The sequence below is a fragment of the Hippopotamus amphibius genome, chromosome 9, assembly GCF_030028045.1.
Source record: "Hippopotamus amphibius kiboko isolate mHipAmp2 chromosome 9, mHipAmp2.hap2, whole genome shotgun sequence".
Classification (NCBI taxonomy): domain Eukaryota; kingdom Metazoa; phylum Chordata; class Mammalia; order Artiodactyla; family Hippopotamidae; genus Hippopotamus; species Hippopotamus amphibius.
The window spans coordinates 22,369,191-22,386,186 of NC_080194.1; the positions used below are offsets into that span (position 1 = coordinate 22,369,191).

General features: G+C 37.5%; 1 protein-coding gene across 2 annotated transcripts in view; it reads right to left on the bottom strand.

The window, feature by feature from the left end:
• Positions 1-16,996, bottom strand: part of GAS2 (growth arrest specific 2) — a 119,676-nt gene that overhangs the window by 26,456 nt on the left and 76,224 nt on the right. The window contains exon 8 of one of the 2 annotated variants that reach the window (XM_057695955.1): positions 10,905-10,958. The exons of the other annotated variant lie outside the window; for it this stretch is intronic. Coding sequence (XP_057551938.1) covers positions 10,905-10,958 — 54 coding nt within the window. The remainder of the gene's footprint in view (positions 1-10,904; positions 10,959-16,996) is intronic. 2 annotated transcript variants of the gene reach the window in all.

A 16,996-nucleotide genomic window follows, 5' to 3' on the forward strand; every position in this document is an offset into this window, starting at 1 on the left:
TGCATTCTTTTTACATGTCATGCTGCGACAATTTGTCTGAAAAACTTATTCATTAAGAAATAACTTATTCCCCATTTTAACTAATCAAAAACAAACCAAAAATGTTATGTAGAACATCCATTGATTAGTATAAAGAAACAATTATTATACTAATTTGACCTAAAGCCTAATATTTTGGTGAGCTCATGCACCCTTGCCATTGGTGAAGGTACAAGTTCCATTTTGCTCTCTGAGTACTGAAATTAGCCTATGAACCCCCATTTCTGTAAGTACAAGACTTGAGGAATCTCGATATCTCAAGTTGAGAACCACTTTGTTACATATTATTATTAAAAATAATTCCAGCTGATTTTATATTTTTGGACTTTATATTACATTGCATTAAATTATAAACTTCAAGGACTTTACTCGCACATTTTTAGCTAAAAGCATAGACCAACAATTATGATTTGCTTTCCACTAAGGTTCCCAATGAAAATCTATGAGTTACTAAAGGGTTACAAATCTCTTCCTGTAGAAACAAAGGCACTATAAATCCGCAAGAGCTTTATCTCTGAGAAAAATTACAAAAGAGAAATGATAGATGGGGCTTGCTAGAAATTTTAATTAAACCTGTGAGTGAAAAATTCTGAATCAGGCCAGTAGCAGCTGCACTCAGACATGACCTGCTACAACAGCAGAGGCGGGGACACGTGTCAGGAAATAGATATCCTGTGAGAACAGCCATACTATCCTTGAATTTCATTTCATCTGGCTCTCCATAAGGTCTAGCTCTGAAGGGCCTTTTGGGAGACCTCCATAGCTCAGAGAATAAGTCAGAAAACAAAGAAATTGACTCTTGGTTGCTTAGTGACACCAGAGTGTAGACCATAGCATGTCTTTCGTGTATGTGTGTGTGTGTGTGTGTGTGTTGTCCCTTGCTTGTCAAAGGACAGTATGCCCTGACATGCTGCACTGCTTGCTGCAGTAATTCAGTAACTAAAAGCCCTGACCATGGAAAATTCCGTATGAAACCTCTCTAAGAACTAGGATTAAAGAATACCAGCTACCCATCTAGGAGATGCATCTTTTCTTATCCACGCTTCACATGTTCACTCACCAGGTTTTGACATGCTTTGGGGGATAGGAGGAAGAACTCGAACTTAATACGACATGAACATGGTTCCATCTTGACTCCAGCACTTATAAATTGTCTGACTCTGGTCTGTTAATTTCTCAGGTTCTCATCTACAAATCCAGCTAGGCTTGGGGGCTATTTATTATAAGTCAAATGCCCTTAATTCAAAGTGCTTGGTAAATAGTCAAGCATTAAATAAATATAAGATGCTGTGACTATTTTCCCTTTTATTTCTAAATCACACTTACTCTCTTTTACCATACTTACTGAAAGTTAAAGACTTATATGGATGATTGAGTTTAACTTTGATTTTGTTAGAATTAAACTGCTTACAAGTCAATACATTTCATGAGAAAAGCATGCTATTCCTCATTACAACCACCCTAGCTGTTAGTCTCCTGTATGGATTTCACCAAAGTAGCAAAACAAAAACAAGAACCACTACTCAAAATAACAGATCATTTTTAGTATCAGTAAAAAGTAACTCTTGTGCCTTTAATTTTTATTACAAATTATATAATCAGAGCCTTAAACCCAAGGCCACATGATGATCTGCTAAGTGGTCATTCAGATATGCCTGATCTCTGTGATGTGTACCCTGACCTCCTGGGAAGGACACGGAAGACCCCTAGAATCTCTTATTTACCTCCAAAGCAGTAGAAATCTTAGTTGGGCAGACAGCTAATGAGAATAAAGGCTATTTTCCTAGCCTCCCGTGCAGGTAGATATGGCCACATATCTAAGTTATAGCCAATGAGATGCAGGCAGAAGAGTCAAGTGAGTCAGGAACTTTCCTTAAGGGTCCCATCTTCCTCCTTCCCTCTGTGTTTCTGCCTGGGACACAGAGCCACCTTGGACCACATGTCTGAGACCTACCACTAGTGATAGCAGAGTGCTGAGCTGGAGAAACTGAGTCCCTGAGAACTCTGAGGATCAGAGTCATCAAAGCAGCACTGGACTTTCATGATGGAGAAATAAACATCTATATTCTTTAAGTCATTGATGTTTTGCTTGTTTCTGTCACTCACAGCAAACTTATGAAATTATGTCTCCATAGCTTTGTTTCCAGAGTCCCTCGACTGTCAAAAATCCTACACTGTGCCTTAACAGTATTTCCTTTAGTGCAATACATTTGACAAATATTTGTTATGTAATTTTCATAGGCAAGGCTCAGTGCTGGAGAGTATGTTGTACTGAGAGAATCAGTGAGCAACTCCAACACACGTCACACCCCTAAAATCCTTAAGGGTGAAAGAAGGAGAAGTTACAGGGAGCTCAGCATCAGTACCTCTCAACAGGGAAATCTAATCTATCAGGGGCCCAGTGTGGGAAGGAGGGAAGGTTTGTTGGAGGATGAGACATTAGAAGTGACAACTAAAAAAGGAGATGTTAGGCAACGGGCAGTGAGAGGAGGTGCATTCCAGAAAAAGGAATTGTATTTCCAAGGGCCTTTGAGCAGGAAACAGCATAGTGTGTTGAAGAAGAGAGGCCAATATAGTTAGAGCAGAATAAGGAAGACACCAGATGCAAGTGTAGAGGGAGGCAAGGTCTAAAACTTCTCACTCTATTCCTTTCTGTCTCTCCATCACCTTCTAAACTACAAGGATGGACCCAAGAAAATGAAAAAAATGACTACAATTCATAAAGAAGAAAATTCTAGGGCCTGTTTTTCAGAATTTTCTTGTGGGTGAGGAGACAGAATTTAAACCCACACCATAGAATCAAAGTATTCCCTGATTCTAGTTTTTTGATTTTTTTTCCCCAAAAGGAAAAACACTGAAGTAAGAAAAGATAACACTTAATGGGATCATTGTTTTGCCCTAGTTTATATAAGAATGAACAGACCAAACTCAAATATGCAAGTCATCCCTCTCAACAGAACCCTGCTTGTTCCCCTCTGTTTCCAGTCCTTCTCATTTACAAAAATAAATAAATAAATAAATGCAACTCTCCTCTTTGACAGAAGCTGGCTTCTCAGGATTTTTTGTTTTCCATGTAAGAAAATATTAATGCATTTCACTGAACCAATGTATGCGTACACCCTTTTAACATCCTCCATGGTACTGAGAAGAGTTGGGAAAGCCTATTAAAAGGATTAAATAATCCACAGAGGACACTAGAGGGCAGGTGTCTCTTTTAAATCCGCTGCTATGTCCACCCATAGACTAACAGTCAACTGCTACCATTGTAGGCAGGCACACCTAGAGGGGTCCCATTTTCCCAGAATTTTTCAAATATAAGGTATAAACTTTGCTACTCTGCTTCTCAAATAAGCCAAGCTTTGCACTTGCTCTTCCTGTCACCTCTAAACTCCTTTCCCTGCATTTCTCAATCCTGGCTCCTTCTCAGCATTTAAGTCTCACTTCCTAGGAGACTCTCACCTCCTAGGAGAGGCCATCCCTTAGAGCTTCTCCTAAAATAACCCCTCCTGAATCTCACTGCTTTATGTTACATCAAATGTTTCTTTCTAACGTTTACCAAACCCAAAATTGCCTTGTTATATTTGCTTACTTAAAATGTATCTGTCTCTTCGAGAAAGTATACTCCTTAAAGGCAGTGAACTTGTCTTACTCACTACTCTACTCTCAGGAGCTAGAAAAGAATTTGTAGAGTATCTGGTGAATGAATGAAAGAATGGTCAGTCCTTTAAAGTGAGTATTATCATAATTCACATTACAGATGACTCACAGAGATTTTAAATACCTCAATCAAGGTTATACAGCAAGTTGATGGCAGCATCACTTGACCTCAGGGACTATTTTAAGCTATAAATGTTTCTTCTCTTAAATATTTTGGGGAAAAAAGTAATGCACCTTAAGAAAATCATCATTTTCAAAATTCTAGTTTCTTCTTTGCCTCTTCCCTCTATTCTATTAATATCTGATCAAGTCTACTCTCAAACTACTGTTTATGTTGTCCATCCTTTTTCTCTCTATTCTCTCTCCCACCAACCATTTTAATCAATGGTCACATCCTATGAAAAATTGGAACAGCCTCCTAATTAGTTCTATTGCCTTTAGTTTCTCCCTGCTCCAATCTATAATTCTATACATGTCTCTCCCAGATTAATTGCCCTAAACTTCAATGTTATCATGCTATCAATCAGCATCTCCAGTTGCTGTCTGTTGCCATCAGGTTAAAATGTACATTTTTTTGCTTTATATTCAAGGCCCTCCACAGCTGCCGCCAACCTACCTTTCTCACATTATCCTCTCCTTCAACTCTCTACATGATCCCCAGCCAAACTGGTCCACTCACTATTCAAACATCTCGAGTTCTTCCTATTCTTCAACCACACTTACCCTATTATTCTCCAAAAAAAATGCTTTGCCACATTCCAATTGCATTTATTTCTCAAGACACTGGAGAATTCCCACCTTCTCTTGGAAAGTTTTCCAGATAACTCCAATGTACCTGTCTCTACATTCATCAGTGCCTACAACAGTGCCCAGCTCATTGTAGGTGCTCAGCAAATCTCTGTCCAGTGAATTACTGAATCTGTAGTTGAAATCATGCTCTGTCTTATGGCAGCTTTTACTTTGTAGCATTTTATTTTATCCATGTTATTAACTCTCAGGTCCCTTTCCAACTGGATCTTTGAGATCTGAGGCCATGGTTCCTATTCAGCTCCTTACACACAGGAAGTAACGTGTCTTGTTTGACAGATTATCCCACGTGCTTTAACCAAGTGAGCCAAATGTCACACTGTGTTCTTGATAAACTTACACACTCTGATTTGTTTTATGGCTCAGGATTTAATAACTGCTACACATAAAAGAACTGACCCTACAGATCTTATCAGAGAGACACTTGAGATTCAAAGTATACCCTCCTTTTTCTTCAGTGAATATTTTACCATCACTGATGCATTATGAAAGAAATGATCAATCTGAGCCATTTCTTGTTGGAATTCTAGCTGCATTCTTTTTTTTTTTTAACTTTTCTGATCCTCACGAAATGATAACCTAATAGTTATGGTGTATCAACAATGTAAGGACACCAAACTGGACACCCAAGACAGAAACTCATATAACACCAGGTCCATATAGTTCAGAGCAGCACACACAAAAGACAGCAAACACAAAAGACATACTGACCAATGTTACTTCTTCTCAACACCATGTGAGTATTGTCAGTTAATAAACGTCATGGAAATTCAAAGGAAGTATGAATCAATGAATGCTGGGGCATTACAGAAAGATACCTGAAACCCTCTTCAACAACAGTGCAATAATTATTGAGTCCATGTACATGTCATCCTTTTCTATATGGTTCCTACCTCCTATAAATATGTAATCTACAATTTAACTTTAATAGCTTTACATATGTTTTTAAGAGAAAGACAAGTAGGCGATATTGACAACTTGCTCTTTAATCACTTGGACATTGATTTAACCCAATCACAAAGAGGTCTTCCCAACCACTGTAGCCAAAGCAGCTACACCCACCCAGTACCTCTCTTCCACATTATCCTATTCTGCCCCATTTCTTTTTAGTCCATGAGAACAGCTAATTTATTTACTGACCTATGTCAGGGGTTGCCAAAATATAGCACATAAAACAAATATGACCCTCATTCTACTTTCATAAATAAAGTTGTATTGGGACACAGTCATGTTCACTCATTACATACTGTCTAAGGCTGCTTTTGTGCTAACACAACAGAGTTAAGTAGTTGTGACAGAAACTGTATGGCTCACAAAGCCTAAAATATTTATATCTGGCTTTTTACTATCTTACCCTTGGCCTATGAGTTTCTGGCCTGTCTCCTCACTCCCAGAACATGAAAAGAGACTTTTTTGTTTACTGCATTGACCATGACATTTGTACCTGGAACATACAGGTACTTCATGCCTCTTGCTGACCACTCTTGGAGGCTTAATGGGAGGAGGGTAAATTGTATTAACATGGACCCAAAGCTCTGAACTCAGCTGCACATCTGGAATCACTGCTTTCTAGGTATATATGTAATGAACTCATGTAAAGAAATTTGTAAATGGCCAAAGAATACTCCGGGGAGGATTCTTGGCCCAAGAAACAGTTTTTATAGAAAATGCCTTGGTCTCACTGCTGGGCTTACTGTGAGCAGAACACTGTATTTTTTATACCCCTGCTATGTTAAACGAAACATGTACTAAATCACCAGGCAGGCCTAGAACTGAGAATCTGGGTAACATTTGGAGAATAAGAGTTTAGGGTAACACATTTCTAAAAACTTATTGATAGGAGTACCAGCCTGTGCCTTTTAATTAATTTATTTGACTCTTGTCAATTGATATTACCCAGAGGTTTTAAGACACACACACACACACACAAACAGCTGTAAAATATAAAAAACACCATTTCCCATCATTCTTTTCTAGTTTCTATGAGTAACTTACGATTTTATTCTATGTAAAATTCTCACCAAAGAAAGTCCGTATTAACAAGTGGAAATTCTGAACTATTGAAGAACAGCCAATTCCTCTCTGCCAAGCAGATGTGTCAGAACAAGCCAACACCAACGTGACGGTTTTTCAATATTCTGTTTAAGGGACAAAGAGGAACTTCACAGTGTCTCAGTGTTAACTAACCCACACAGCAAGACAGAGAGCCTTGCCCAGCAGATCATACTGTGTACTATATCTGGTCATTTTATCAGACAGGTCTCCAGGTTGAGCTGCCGCTGTCATGACCCATACCCACCCTCAGGCCAATATGACTGGATGGTATTCTTCCAATTGTACATCATTTCAATTCGTTCTCTACCCTATAGCCTTAGCGATTGAAAGTGGAGTCTACTCACATCTCTCTGCTTTGAAGAATTCATTATCTCCACACTGCCTTCAGGAGCTAAAGCACTCATCATACCAGTGGTTGATGAGTTGTCTCTACTTCTGCCTGCCTGTCTCCCCTTGCCACAAGCCTCTCATCACCCCTCCCCCCTTGCCCTCTGCTCTGAAGACTGCACTTCTAAGAGTTTTGATAATGTCTCATTCTATCTCTGGCTCCCCTTCATCCCTCTCTATCTTTCTCCCTATCCCTTTTCTCTGGTGCTTCTGAGCCTTTGTGCATGCTGTTTCCTTCCTGATTCTGATTAAAACACTTTCTTTTCTATTCTTTTTTGGCTAACCTCTGCTTATTATTTGAGTCTCATCTCAGACTCTTCTTTCTCCTGATTGCTTTTCTTTATTCCTGAAGTCCACATTAATAGAGAAACCCTATGATAGGTGACATTCTACTTGGAACACCACCCCCAAATCTAACTCCCCAAAAGGACAGAGTAATGAAAGGCAGAGCTCTAACTTAATTGTGATGTCTCCCCCAACAAGATCTAAATTCTTCAAATCAATGTACTAAGTACAGCTTTAAGTACTCTCTCAGCTCTCCCAAGCAATTTAACTTGGAGAAATCTTTAAATGCTTTACTATCAAAAAAACAAAAACCAGGAATTGTTCTTTTAAACTATGGAAAAAGTGCTGTGTTTAAAATGACACACTAAATGTATTTTTTGTTTTGTTTTGTTTTAATTTTTTTTTTTTGGCACACGAGCTTAGTTGCTCCGCGGCATGTGGGATCTTCCTGGAGCTGGAATCGAACCTGTGACCTCTGCATTGGCAGGTGGATTCTTAACCACTGCGCCACCTAGGAAGCCCACACTAAATGTATTTTAATCAAAGACATAATAAGACTTTTTTTGAAAGCCCTTCACTTTATGGAAATCAAAGACAGCACATGGATGAAGGCAAGCCACTTGTAATAAATAGCTCCAACGCCTAGTAATATGAGAAAACACCTGTTATTCTGGAGAAATACTTGTAACAGAGCAAACAGGCTTGCAGATAACAACATGAAGTTCCATGTGAAATAAAAATGGCGCGTTGTATTTTTAACTGGAAATGTCTGGGCGGCAAACACTGGGTGGAAGCATTTTAAGTACAACACCTGCCTCACTAGCCTCTGGTTATGTGGGTATTGCTGTAATCTCAGTGTTTAAAATGATGCTTGCCACCTTTTTTTATAACCTCCTGTGGGCAGAAGGTCAAAAAGTGGTATCTTGAGAGGGAAGAGAATTGATCTCAGAAGTGCCAACGACAGTAAGCAGAAGAGGTAATCTTGCTTCAGAGAGAACAATAGTTCATACCAAACACGTCCCAAAGCAGGCGCCCAACGCCACGCCTGTACAGACCTGGCCAGATCCAAAGGGGATGTAGATTTGAGAAACTAAGATTGAGGTGTGGCATTGGGTATAAGGAGCAAAGATGACGAGAGCGTGAGTCCCACCTGTGGAGAGGGGTTTGGATGAGGCAGGGAGAACTGAAAACTGGGAACAGAATTGGGTGATGAGACTCCGGAACGAAGACAGCTTGACAAGCCTCCCTGGCAAGAAGTGGAGGGGCCACAGGGCTGGGATTCCTGCAGGGAACAGTGTGAGAGCAGAGTGGGACCACAAGCCCAGACTGCAGCCCCCAGGAGGAGGAAGGACTAGGGGCTTGGCCTCTGCTGGCCTCCAAGTATTTCAGCCCACAGGTCCAAGGTACAGCAAAGCTTTCTAAACTGTGCTGGTCATAGCCGAGGACGTTCTTACTGTTCTTCCAGAATCTCCTGCATTCAAGGGTGAAAGGAGAGAACTCCCAAGAGGGGCTATACCCACCAAATGATAAAGCTCAGCTCTAAACTTTGGGCATTATGGTGGGGGGTCTCTGAGAAATGCCTCCAGGAAGCAAGTCTTGATCTTAATTTTAGTGCATTTCACTTCAATTAAGACAATGTCCCTGTTGTCATTCTATGTCTGTATTTGAAAGAAAAACAAGAGACCAGAATGGTGATCCCACCCCCCCAAAGCTTAGCAAACTATGCTCCCTTCCTCTGCGCATCTTCTTAGGGGAAAGAGGGAAGGTAAAGAAAAAGGAGAGAAGAGACTTCTGAACTGTTTTTAGCCTTCCCAAAGGAGACGTGAACTGCCCCCAAAAGAACTAGCCTGCCAGCTCCACCGCAAACCTCTCTTATAAAATCCACAACGCCTACTGAAATCAAACCAACTTCAAATATTTTCTATAGAGACTCAGTCTAAAATGTGCAGTACTGTGACTAGGGTTATCAGATAACTACATTCCTGACTTTCTAGTTCAATACCCCTGCCCTTTTAAAAGACACTTATGAAAAATTTTTTAAAAAAGAGAGAAAAGCAAAGAGAGGTGTGGTAATTTAAGCTGTGAAAAGAACACAGACATTCATACTCTTTGAGCAAAGAAAACCTGTCAGGCAACGTCTTCTTCTTGAACTAAGTGACATCTGAAGAGTGAAAAGGGAAACTTCACATTCAGCTAGCAGGAGTGGTTCAATCAATTTTGGTGATAGATGGGGGTCAAGGCTGTCATAGCCAGATCAGAGCAATGGATTTAGGTTTCACATTCATTTAGCAGTAACTTGCTTCATAAGTCATTATGCAACAACTTTCAACAGGTCCAAGGAAAGTTATGTCTGGTGTCTTTCTGCCACCCGGCACAGTCATGCACTCTGATGTTCTATAACATTTTCAGGTTCGTTGAGGAGATTTTGGAAGTGGTTCTAAGGGAACTCATCTCCTTCTCCACCTTGTCAATTATTAATGTGGATAACCAATTAAGTTATATTTCATTGTCAGAATTATCAGTAGTGTGTGATCAATTATTTATATAGTTAAGCATGATCTTGATGAAGAAACACAGCTTACAGAGAAACTATATCCTTGAGATTTCGAAAAGTTCTTTGTATATGCCACACACATGTATTTGGCGAATGAGTGCAGGAATAGGTCATGGATAAATAAATACATTTAACAACACTTTTTTTTTGAAATTTAAGCTAGTTCTCATAATGTAGTTTCAAGCTATATTCATTCAGTTTAAGGAAGAATTACAAAATGGGTCTTTTCTAATAATTATTATTTATGTGAAATAGACAAGACTTACTCAAGTAAGCTATTCTTTCTAGATCATAATTGTTAATACTTAAAAACTAAAAATGAGCTAATAATTCTATCTACACTGGCAACCTCAGGGCCTCAAATTCGAGTCCTATCCCATTGCCATCCTCTGTAACTTTTGTTGTACTAAAGTAATAAATCACACATGTTCGTTAAAGTACTGATGATATATCTGGAGATGAGATAGTGTCAGGAGCAGAAATTTGGCAAAGGTCCGTGGATTCCATGTGTTCAACCACAAAGGGCAATTGGTGCTATGGGAGTAGAATGGAAATATTCTGAAATTACATGGTGTTTCATTTTTATTCCACAAGTGTATTATTTTAAGTAGTGCAAGGCAAAGGCTAAAATGATATTGCTTACAAAAGCTAAATCCAGGTTTATACTTTCAAATAATTTTAATAATAAGTTCAATGAAGGAACACACTGCAGCATGGGAACTGCGCTAAGAAAAGACAAACGTTACTGGGTTACTGCCTGCCGCCCATCCACAAGAAGCCCCAGATTGCCATTTTTACACTGTTTTGCGAACACCAAAGGAGAAGCAGCATTTTAATACCTCCCTGAAAAAGAGAAAGAAAGAAAGAAGAAAGAAAGAGAAGAAAAAGAAAGAAAGAAAGAAAGAAAGAAAGAAAGAAAGAAAGAAAGAAAGAAAGAAAGAAAGAAGGAAAGAAAGAAGGAGAAAGAAGAAAGAAAAAAACAAGTAAAAGATTCACTTTTCGATGTCCAACTTCCCTCATTTGATGGGAGGCCAAGGCTCCACAGGGAAAGCAAAGTGGAGAGATTTTCCCCTAAGTTTTTAAATTACTAAATCGTTACTTAAGTGATCTAAGTAATTACCTTAAACGTCTGCTTTGCTTTGGCTGTGGAGACATAGTAACAACCATGAAGACCCTACTGAAACAAGAAGATATGAAGTTCATAAAACGTCCTCCATCTCCACTGCAGAAAGGAACACGAATGATACCTGAAAATGCAAACTGTGATCTTTTGTGATGAGATTAAAGAAAACCTTTATTTTCAAGTTATGACTATTTCTATATTTCTTCATATCCTATAGTCAAGGGAAGTTTTATTGTTTAGTTATCTACATTAAGTGATAACTAAAGCATACATAGTCTGAGAATTGTAGACTGTGTTGGTTGTTCACATTTTAAAACACAAATGTTTAAAACTATTCATTTTCTGGGGTCCTTTGGTCTCCTCTTCCTTGCTGACTTCTTACTATAACAATAAGAGATACATGTAAGGAAATAATTTTTCTCTAAAAATAGACATCTGTGTCTTGATTCCACAAGTGAAATACACCAGGCTCTAGAGAATGTTTCGTGAAACTGTAGAGAAAATTGTTAAGTAAATGAAGTTGCATGAAACTTCCTCTTTTAGGAGAATATCCTGCCATCTTGTTCTGACTTCCCTCACATACTTGACCTCTTGCTTTTATTTAAGGCCTTACCATTATATTTCCACTCAGAAAACTGTGTGACACATGGGTACACTACTTCCTTCTGTTGTAATTAAAAATGTATTTATACAGTGTTCTAATCTCACAATGCTCACATACCCACAGGGAGATGCCTAGTTTACCTGAAAGGTGATTGGTTGAAAGTCCTTCAATCAGAATTGAAGGACATATCCCAGATTCTCTGCCTAAGCATCAGGATTCCAAAGAAAAGTTATCCTCGGGAAACATTTGTTTCCCTTCCCATGATTAGATACTATTATGGCTGTAACTTCTCACTATTCAAGGCTATCTTCCATTTTATCCTTAGAATATTTCATCTTTACCTTTCCGCTAGCTGATAATATTAATATCCACCAGATCTATGGGTGCTGTGTGTGAAGAAAGATCCTACTCAATCCTTGGTGCCAAGATGTCAATTAAAAAAACTCAGGCTTCTTTGGGATTCTTTCAGTGCTCATTGGAGGATTTCTTTTTGTTATAAGATGTTAAGTAAATACGGGAGATAGATGAGCTATCCAAGGTTGTATCTAAGACACATTCCTCTTGGCTTCTGAGAACACTTTCAACTCTTCATCATGTTGGCTGTAGATTGTTAGGGAACTTAGAAGAAGGTAGAAAGATATTTTGTAAACATCACCATGGGAAGAGGGACTTTGTGACATATACATTGTGGTCCAAAGTGCCTCTGTGCAAAGCTGAAGCCTACCTTAGCCTTAGGTGGATAGGCCAATAAAACTCCAAAGGTTCTGTGTGCCATTTGACTTCCCATAATTTTCCTATTAACCCAGGACTTCAAGAGACCATGATTATCAAAAGAAGAGGCCCAGACTGGGTAACATGATCACAGCTAATACACTGGTGGATGATGACAAATTAATGTGTTACTATTTGTCTGGGTTTTGCCGTTTGGGAATGGGATACTTGGAGACCTTATGCCTAATGCCAAAGTTAGAAGAGAATTTGAAATCCCAGGTCTGCCCATTACCTGCCTTCAAAGGAGGCCTCAGAGAGACTATCCAATCATCTCTGCCCCACATGTTCTATGAGGCTGAATTTCAAGAAAAATAGGAAAAATGACCATGTTTAGAGTGAAAGTTAAAGACTGTTAACTTAGGTGTCAGTTTCTGTGAATATGAAACAACAAAAAAAATTGTAGAGTTAGTTTAAAAAGAGAGAGAGAATGAGAAAGCCCTTTACATGGTGATATCTCAAATAATTATGATTTTTACATGGAGTTTATAGTGCCCTAAAGTGTGGCTGTAATACAAGCTAGATCACAAAACCTCAGGACTAGAGAGAAGGCATTTCTCCATAACAGCCAAGAGTGTTGGAAAGACAAGATGTGAGTATAGTGCAGGAAGATTAGAAGTTGGCAAGAGAAGCTAGTACGTAAAAGGGGATGAATGCAGCTAGGAGAAAAGTCATATAATGTAGTGATCTCTTGCTCTTGTTCTTTTAGGGAAACAGGGCAAATATATCTAAATAACTCACTGTGAATTTGATTTTTTTAATAATATCAGGATTTTCATTAGAGTAAGGCAGATTGAGTATATATCCTAAGGCTAATATTAAACCCAAACTCTTATACCTTCTTCCTCCCAAAATCTACCCAAAGCTTTCCTCAAGCTCTTAGTATGCTTCTAACAAGATGGCAGGAAATGACAGAATATATCCTAAACAACATACAACCAAGCTTCAAATGAAAATGTTAATACTAATAAAAGTGGAACACACCATTCCAGCAAATGAAAATTTGACATGAATCAGTCTTGACAGTTAGGTGATAAAGGCACCTGCTAGGTCCAGAACCAAGATTCCATGTTTCTACTCAGGAACTGAAATTCAAAACGTCAGGTATTAGAAGAGAAAGACAAGGCAAGGTCTAACGTGACCAAGTCTGCAGAAACTTAACTCACTGATTTTATGAAAAAGATACCACTAAATAAATAAACTCTAATTTCTTATAGTCAATGTGGTAATGACAAAATTGCTACCATGCTTGACTACATTCAGTACAAACTCAAGATGGCCACAGTAGCAACGTATATTTCTTTAATGAATCTGGCTGCATCCTGTTTATGCAACTTGAGCCCTCGGAAGGATTACATACAATTTATAATGACAGATATTTCACAGGTTTGTTCTTTGGCTGTTAGAAGACTCATCAATAATTCAAGAACACAACACCCTTTCTGTATAATTGTTTCATTTCTGTTCTTTTTGCAATCATTCAGATTTCAATCATTAAAAAATCATTCATATTTATATCAGCATAGAACACATAAACCAAGAAATGTTCTTGTTGGGAAGACTACAAAAGAAAGAAAGAAAAATTTTATAAACCTTACAATTTCACATTATTATGTAATGCAAGGCAAATGATCCTTAAATCAAAACCATAAGGAAAAACAAAGGGTTTTCATTTATGCTAAAATTTAAAAAAATATTTCAAAGGGAAATTTCATTGTGTGACATTTTAAATATATGGAATTTAAAATATTAAAAATTATAATATGATTTAATCCTGGGTTAACCACTTACTAGCTGGATTATCTTGGGAAAGTTGTTAAATCTCTATTATCTGCAGTTTCCTCATCAATAAGATGTGTAAATTAACAATCACACTGATTTTTTTCAAAAACTAGTGATAAAAAAATGACATAATGTATAAGTAAGTATACTTTACAAAACATATAAAAGTAAGAAATACTCTACCCTCCATCAAGTAACATGATAGGGAAAAAATGTTATTTAAAAATTACTAAAAAATTATTTTTAGGGAACTTGCTTTCAAAAGCATTAATTGCTATCCCAAAAGTTTTCAGTTCATACTTGGTCACAAATCTAATTTAGACCTTTTAATAAAAATACTAAAAGGTACAGAAGGCAATTTCACCTCCGCACCCCACCATAGCATGTTCAGAAAATCCTTTCATATATAATCAAAATAAGGGGATTCAATCTGAATAACATAAAAGCAAACGGGAAATGGAAATATATAATTGCAGTAAATTGAGAATATTCCTTTGTTTGTTCATTCGCCAAAAAAAATTGTTGCTTCAGGAAAACTTTTCAAGTCTGGTCAATATATTGAAAAAAAATCAATAACTATGTCAAACAACGTGAAAACCATCCTCGTTTTTCTCAATTTTTTTTTGGGGGGGGAGGTTGTTATTGTTTTATAAGACTGTTTCCTGGGTACTTTCTTCTGGCTCTCTAACAGGGATTGGCTATTACATTCCATGTTTTACCAAACCCATAGCAGCAAAGGAATAAGCAAATTAGGAGCTGCATATTAAGTACAGGTCAATTATTAGCGGACGTTGAAAGGTTGAACAGCAATACTCACAACACGACATGCCAAAGACTAGACAGTCTGAAATAGAATGAATAGCATATAGTTAAAATCATGGGTTCTGAAATCAGATATGTTGAATTCAAAGAAAGGTTTTGACTCCTACAGCTGTGTGATGTTTGGCAAGTAATTAACTTCCTAATACTTGGTTTCCTGATTGTTAAAATAGAGATAATAATTGTATCTATCTCAAAGAATTGTGAGGGCTAAATAAAAGAATCCAAGGAAAGTACTTAGAAAAGCACCTGACACACAGAAAACATTCTGTGAGTGTTAAATCATACACGTAAAGAAATGTAAACAAGATAAAAGATTTATTTTTCTCATAAAATTCTTGATAAGGAATTTAAATTTCTGGCACAGAAAAATCAACTTGAGCTCTCTTTTAAAACCAAAAATGCCAAATCATTGAACTAATTCAACTCTCTAAATTGTGCCTTTTCACTACACACACATACACACGCACGTGTACATACACACATACATGCATATACCACTATATAAAACACATATATATATGCAACAAATTTATCTCAATGGCACGAAGGGTATAGCAATGCAGAAATTGGGAATGCAGATCATAGAAGCTGTGCATTTTCTCAATGAAGCCATTTAATTTTCAATGCTTTTGTAAGTTTAAATAATTTTGATTTGTGGCTAGTGAAAAAAATTGTCCTTTTATTCTAGATGCAGTGGAATGGCAAACGAAAATGATTCAAGGTGAAATAGAGTCACACATGTATTGCACAACTTAAAGGCAGATAAACCTTGCTAATCCAGTTGGAGAGGAGTAAGAATGCTTATCAGTTCAGGTAAAAAGCAGACACAATATTAAAAAATCTACTCATTGCTAAATGGCCAATAGGGGCAAATTCTCAGCAAAAAAGGATCTTTAGTTTTGAGCTCTCATTTATTTATTGTTCTTCACACTTGATATATTTCCTAACAAATTCAATGGAAAGAGAATAAGTGAATCCTCTAACTTAAATAGGAATATAGAGAATGGCCCAGATACATTAGTCTTTCCATTCTTGCAAGAGATATCAAATTGCATTTTTTTCTTGCTTTCAAGTTTGGTGTCAAATGTAGTGTTGGGTGCAATCTTGGACAAAGTCTAGTTTTAACTTTTCTATGTTTAAAGGTTTTCATTCTCAAGGAATAAATCTCAGAAAGGACAATATCCCATCAGCTGATTTTTTGGGGGGGCAGGGATATGTCTCTGTCTTTTTTTAAGCTCTTTATTGGAAGATAATTGCTTTACACTGTTGTGCCAGTTTCTGCTGTACAACAAAGTGAGACAGCTGTATTTATACATATATCCCCATATCCCCTCCCTCCTGCGATTCCTTCCCACCCTCCCTATCCCAGCCCTCTAAGTCATCACCCATCATCGAGTTGATCTCCCTGTGTTATGCAGCAGCTTCCCACTAGCTATCTATTTTACATTTGGTAGTGCATATATGTCAATGCTACTGTCTCACTTTGGTTAATCACTATTTGTTTATTTTACATTCATCCAAGATATATACCTTTCTCCGGAAAGAAGAGGTTAAGAAGACATTAACATTTGCAAAGTCCTTTGAGAGATGTGTTACCAAGGTGTAAATTATATCCTATTAGCCCAGCCTTATTGAACATGAATAAATTACAAAGAAATGGGAGTGTCACTAATGGAGCAGAGATATTATTAAAAAGAAATCTGAAATTCAAGTGTTTGAATACATTTATAATGTTCTTGCTTGCTTTCCTGAATAAGTGTTCAGTTTTGAGGCAGTTGGGCAAAGCAAGGTACTCCAGTTTGGAAATGTTCATGTGCTAATTATAGCCATGTTTCTCTCATCATGGATTAGAGCACTATAAATGTTTTGAGATTTTACGTAAATCAGAGGCATACAGGGCCACATTTTTTTCCTAGAAATGAATATAAGCCATTAGATAGTTTTGAAATCATAATCACTGCTCTCATAAAATGCTAAATTAGATGAAATATTTATATCCTTGTTATTCAAAAAAATGAATTTTCAACATCCAACTGCTGAGGAATGGCTATTTGTGCTATGTTTCCACTAAGATAAATGAAAGTTTTACTCCTTGCTACTTGTTTAAGACTCC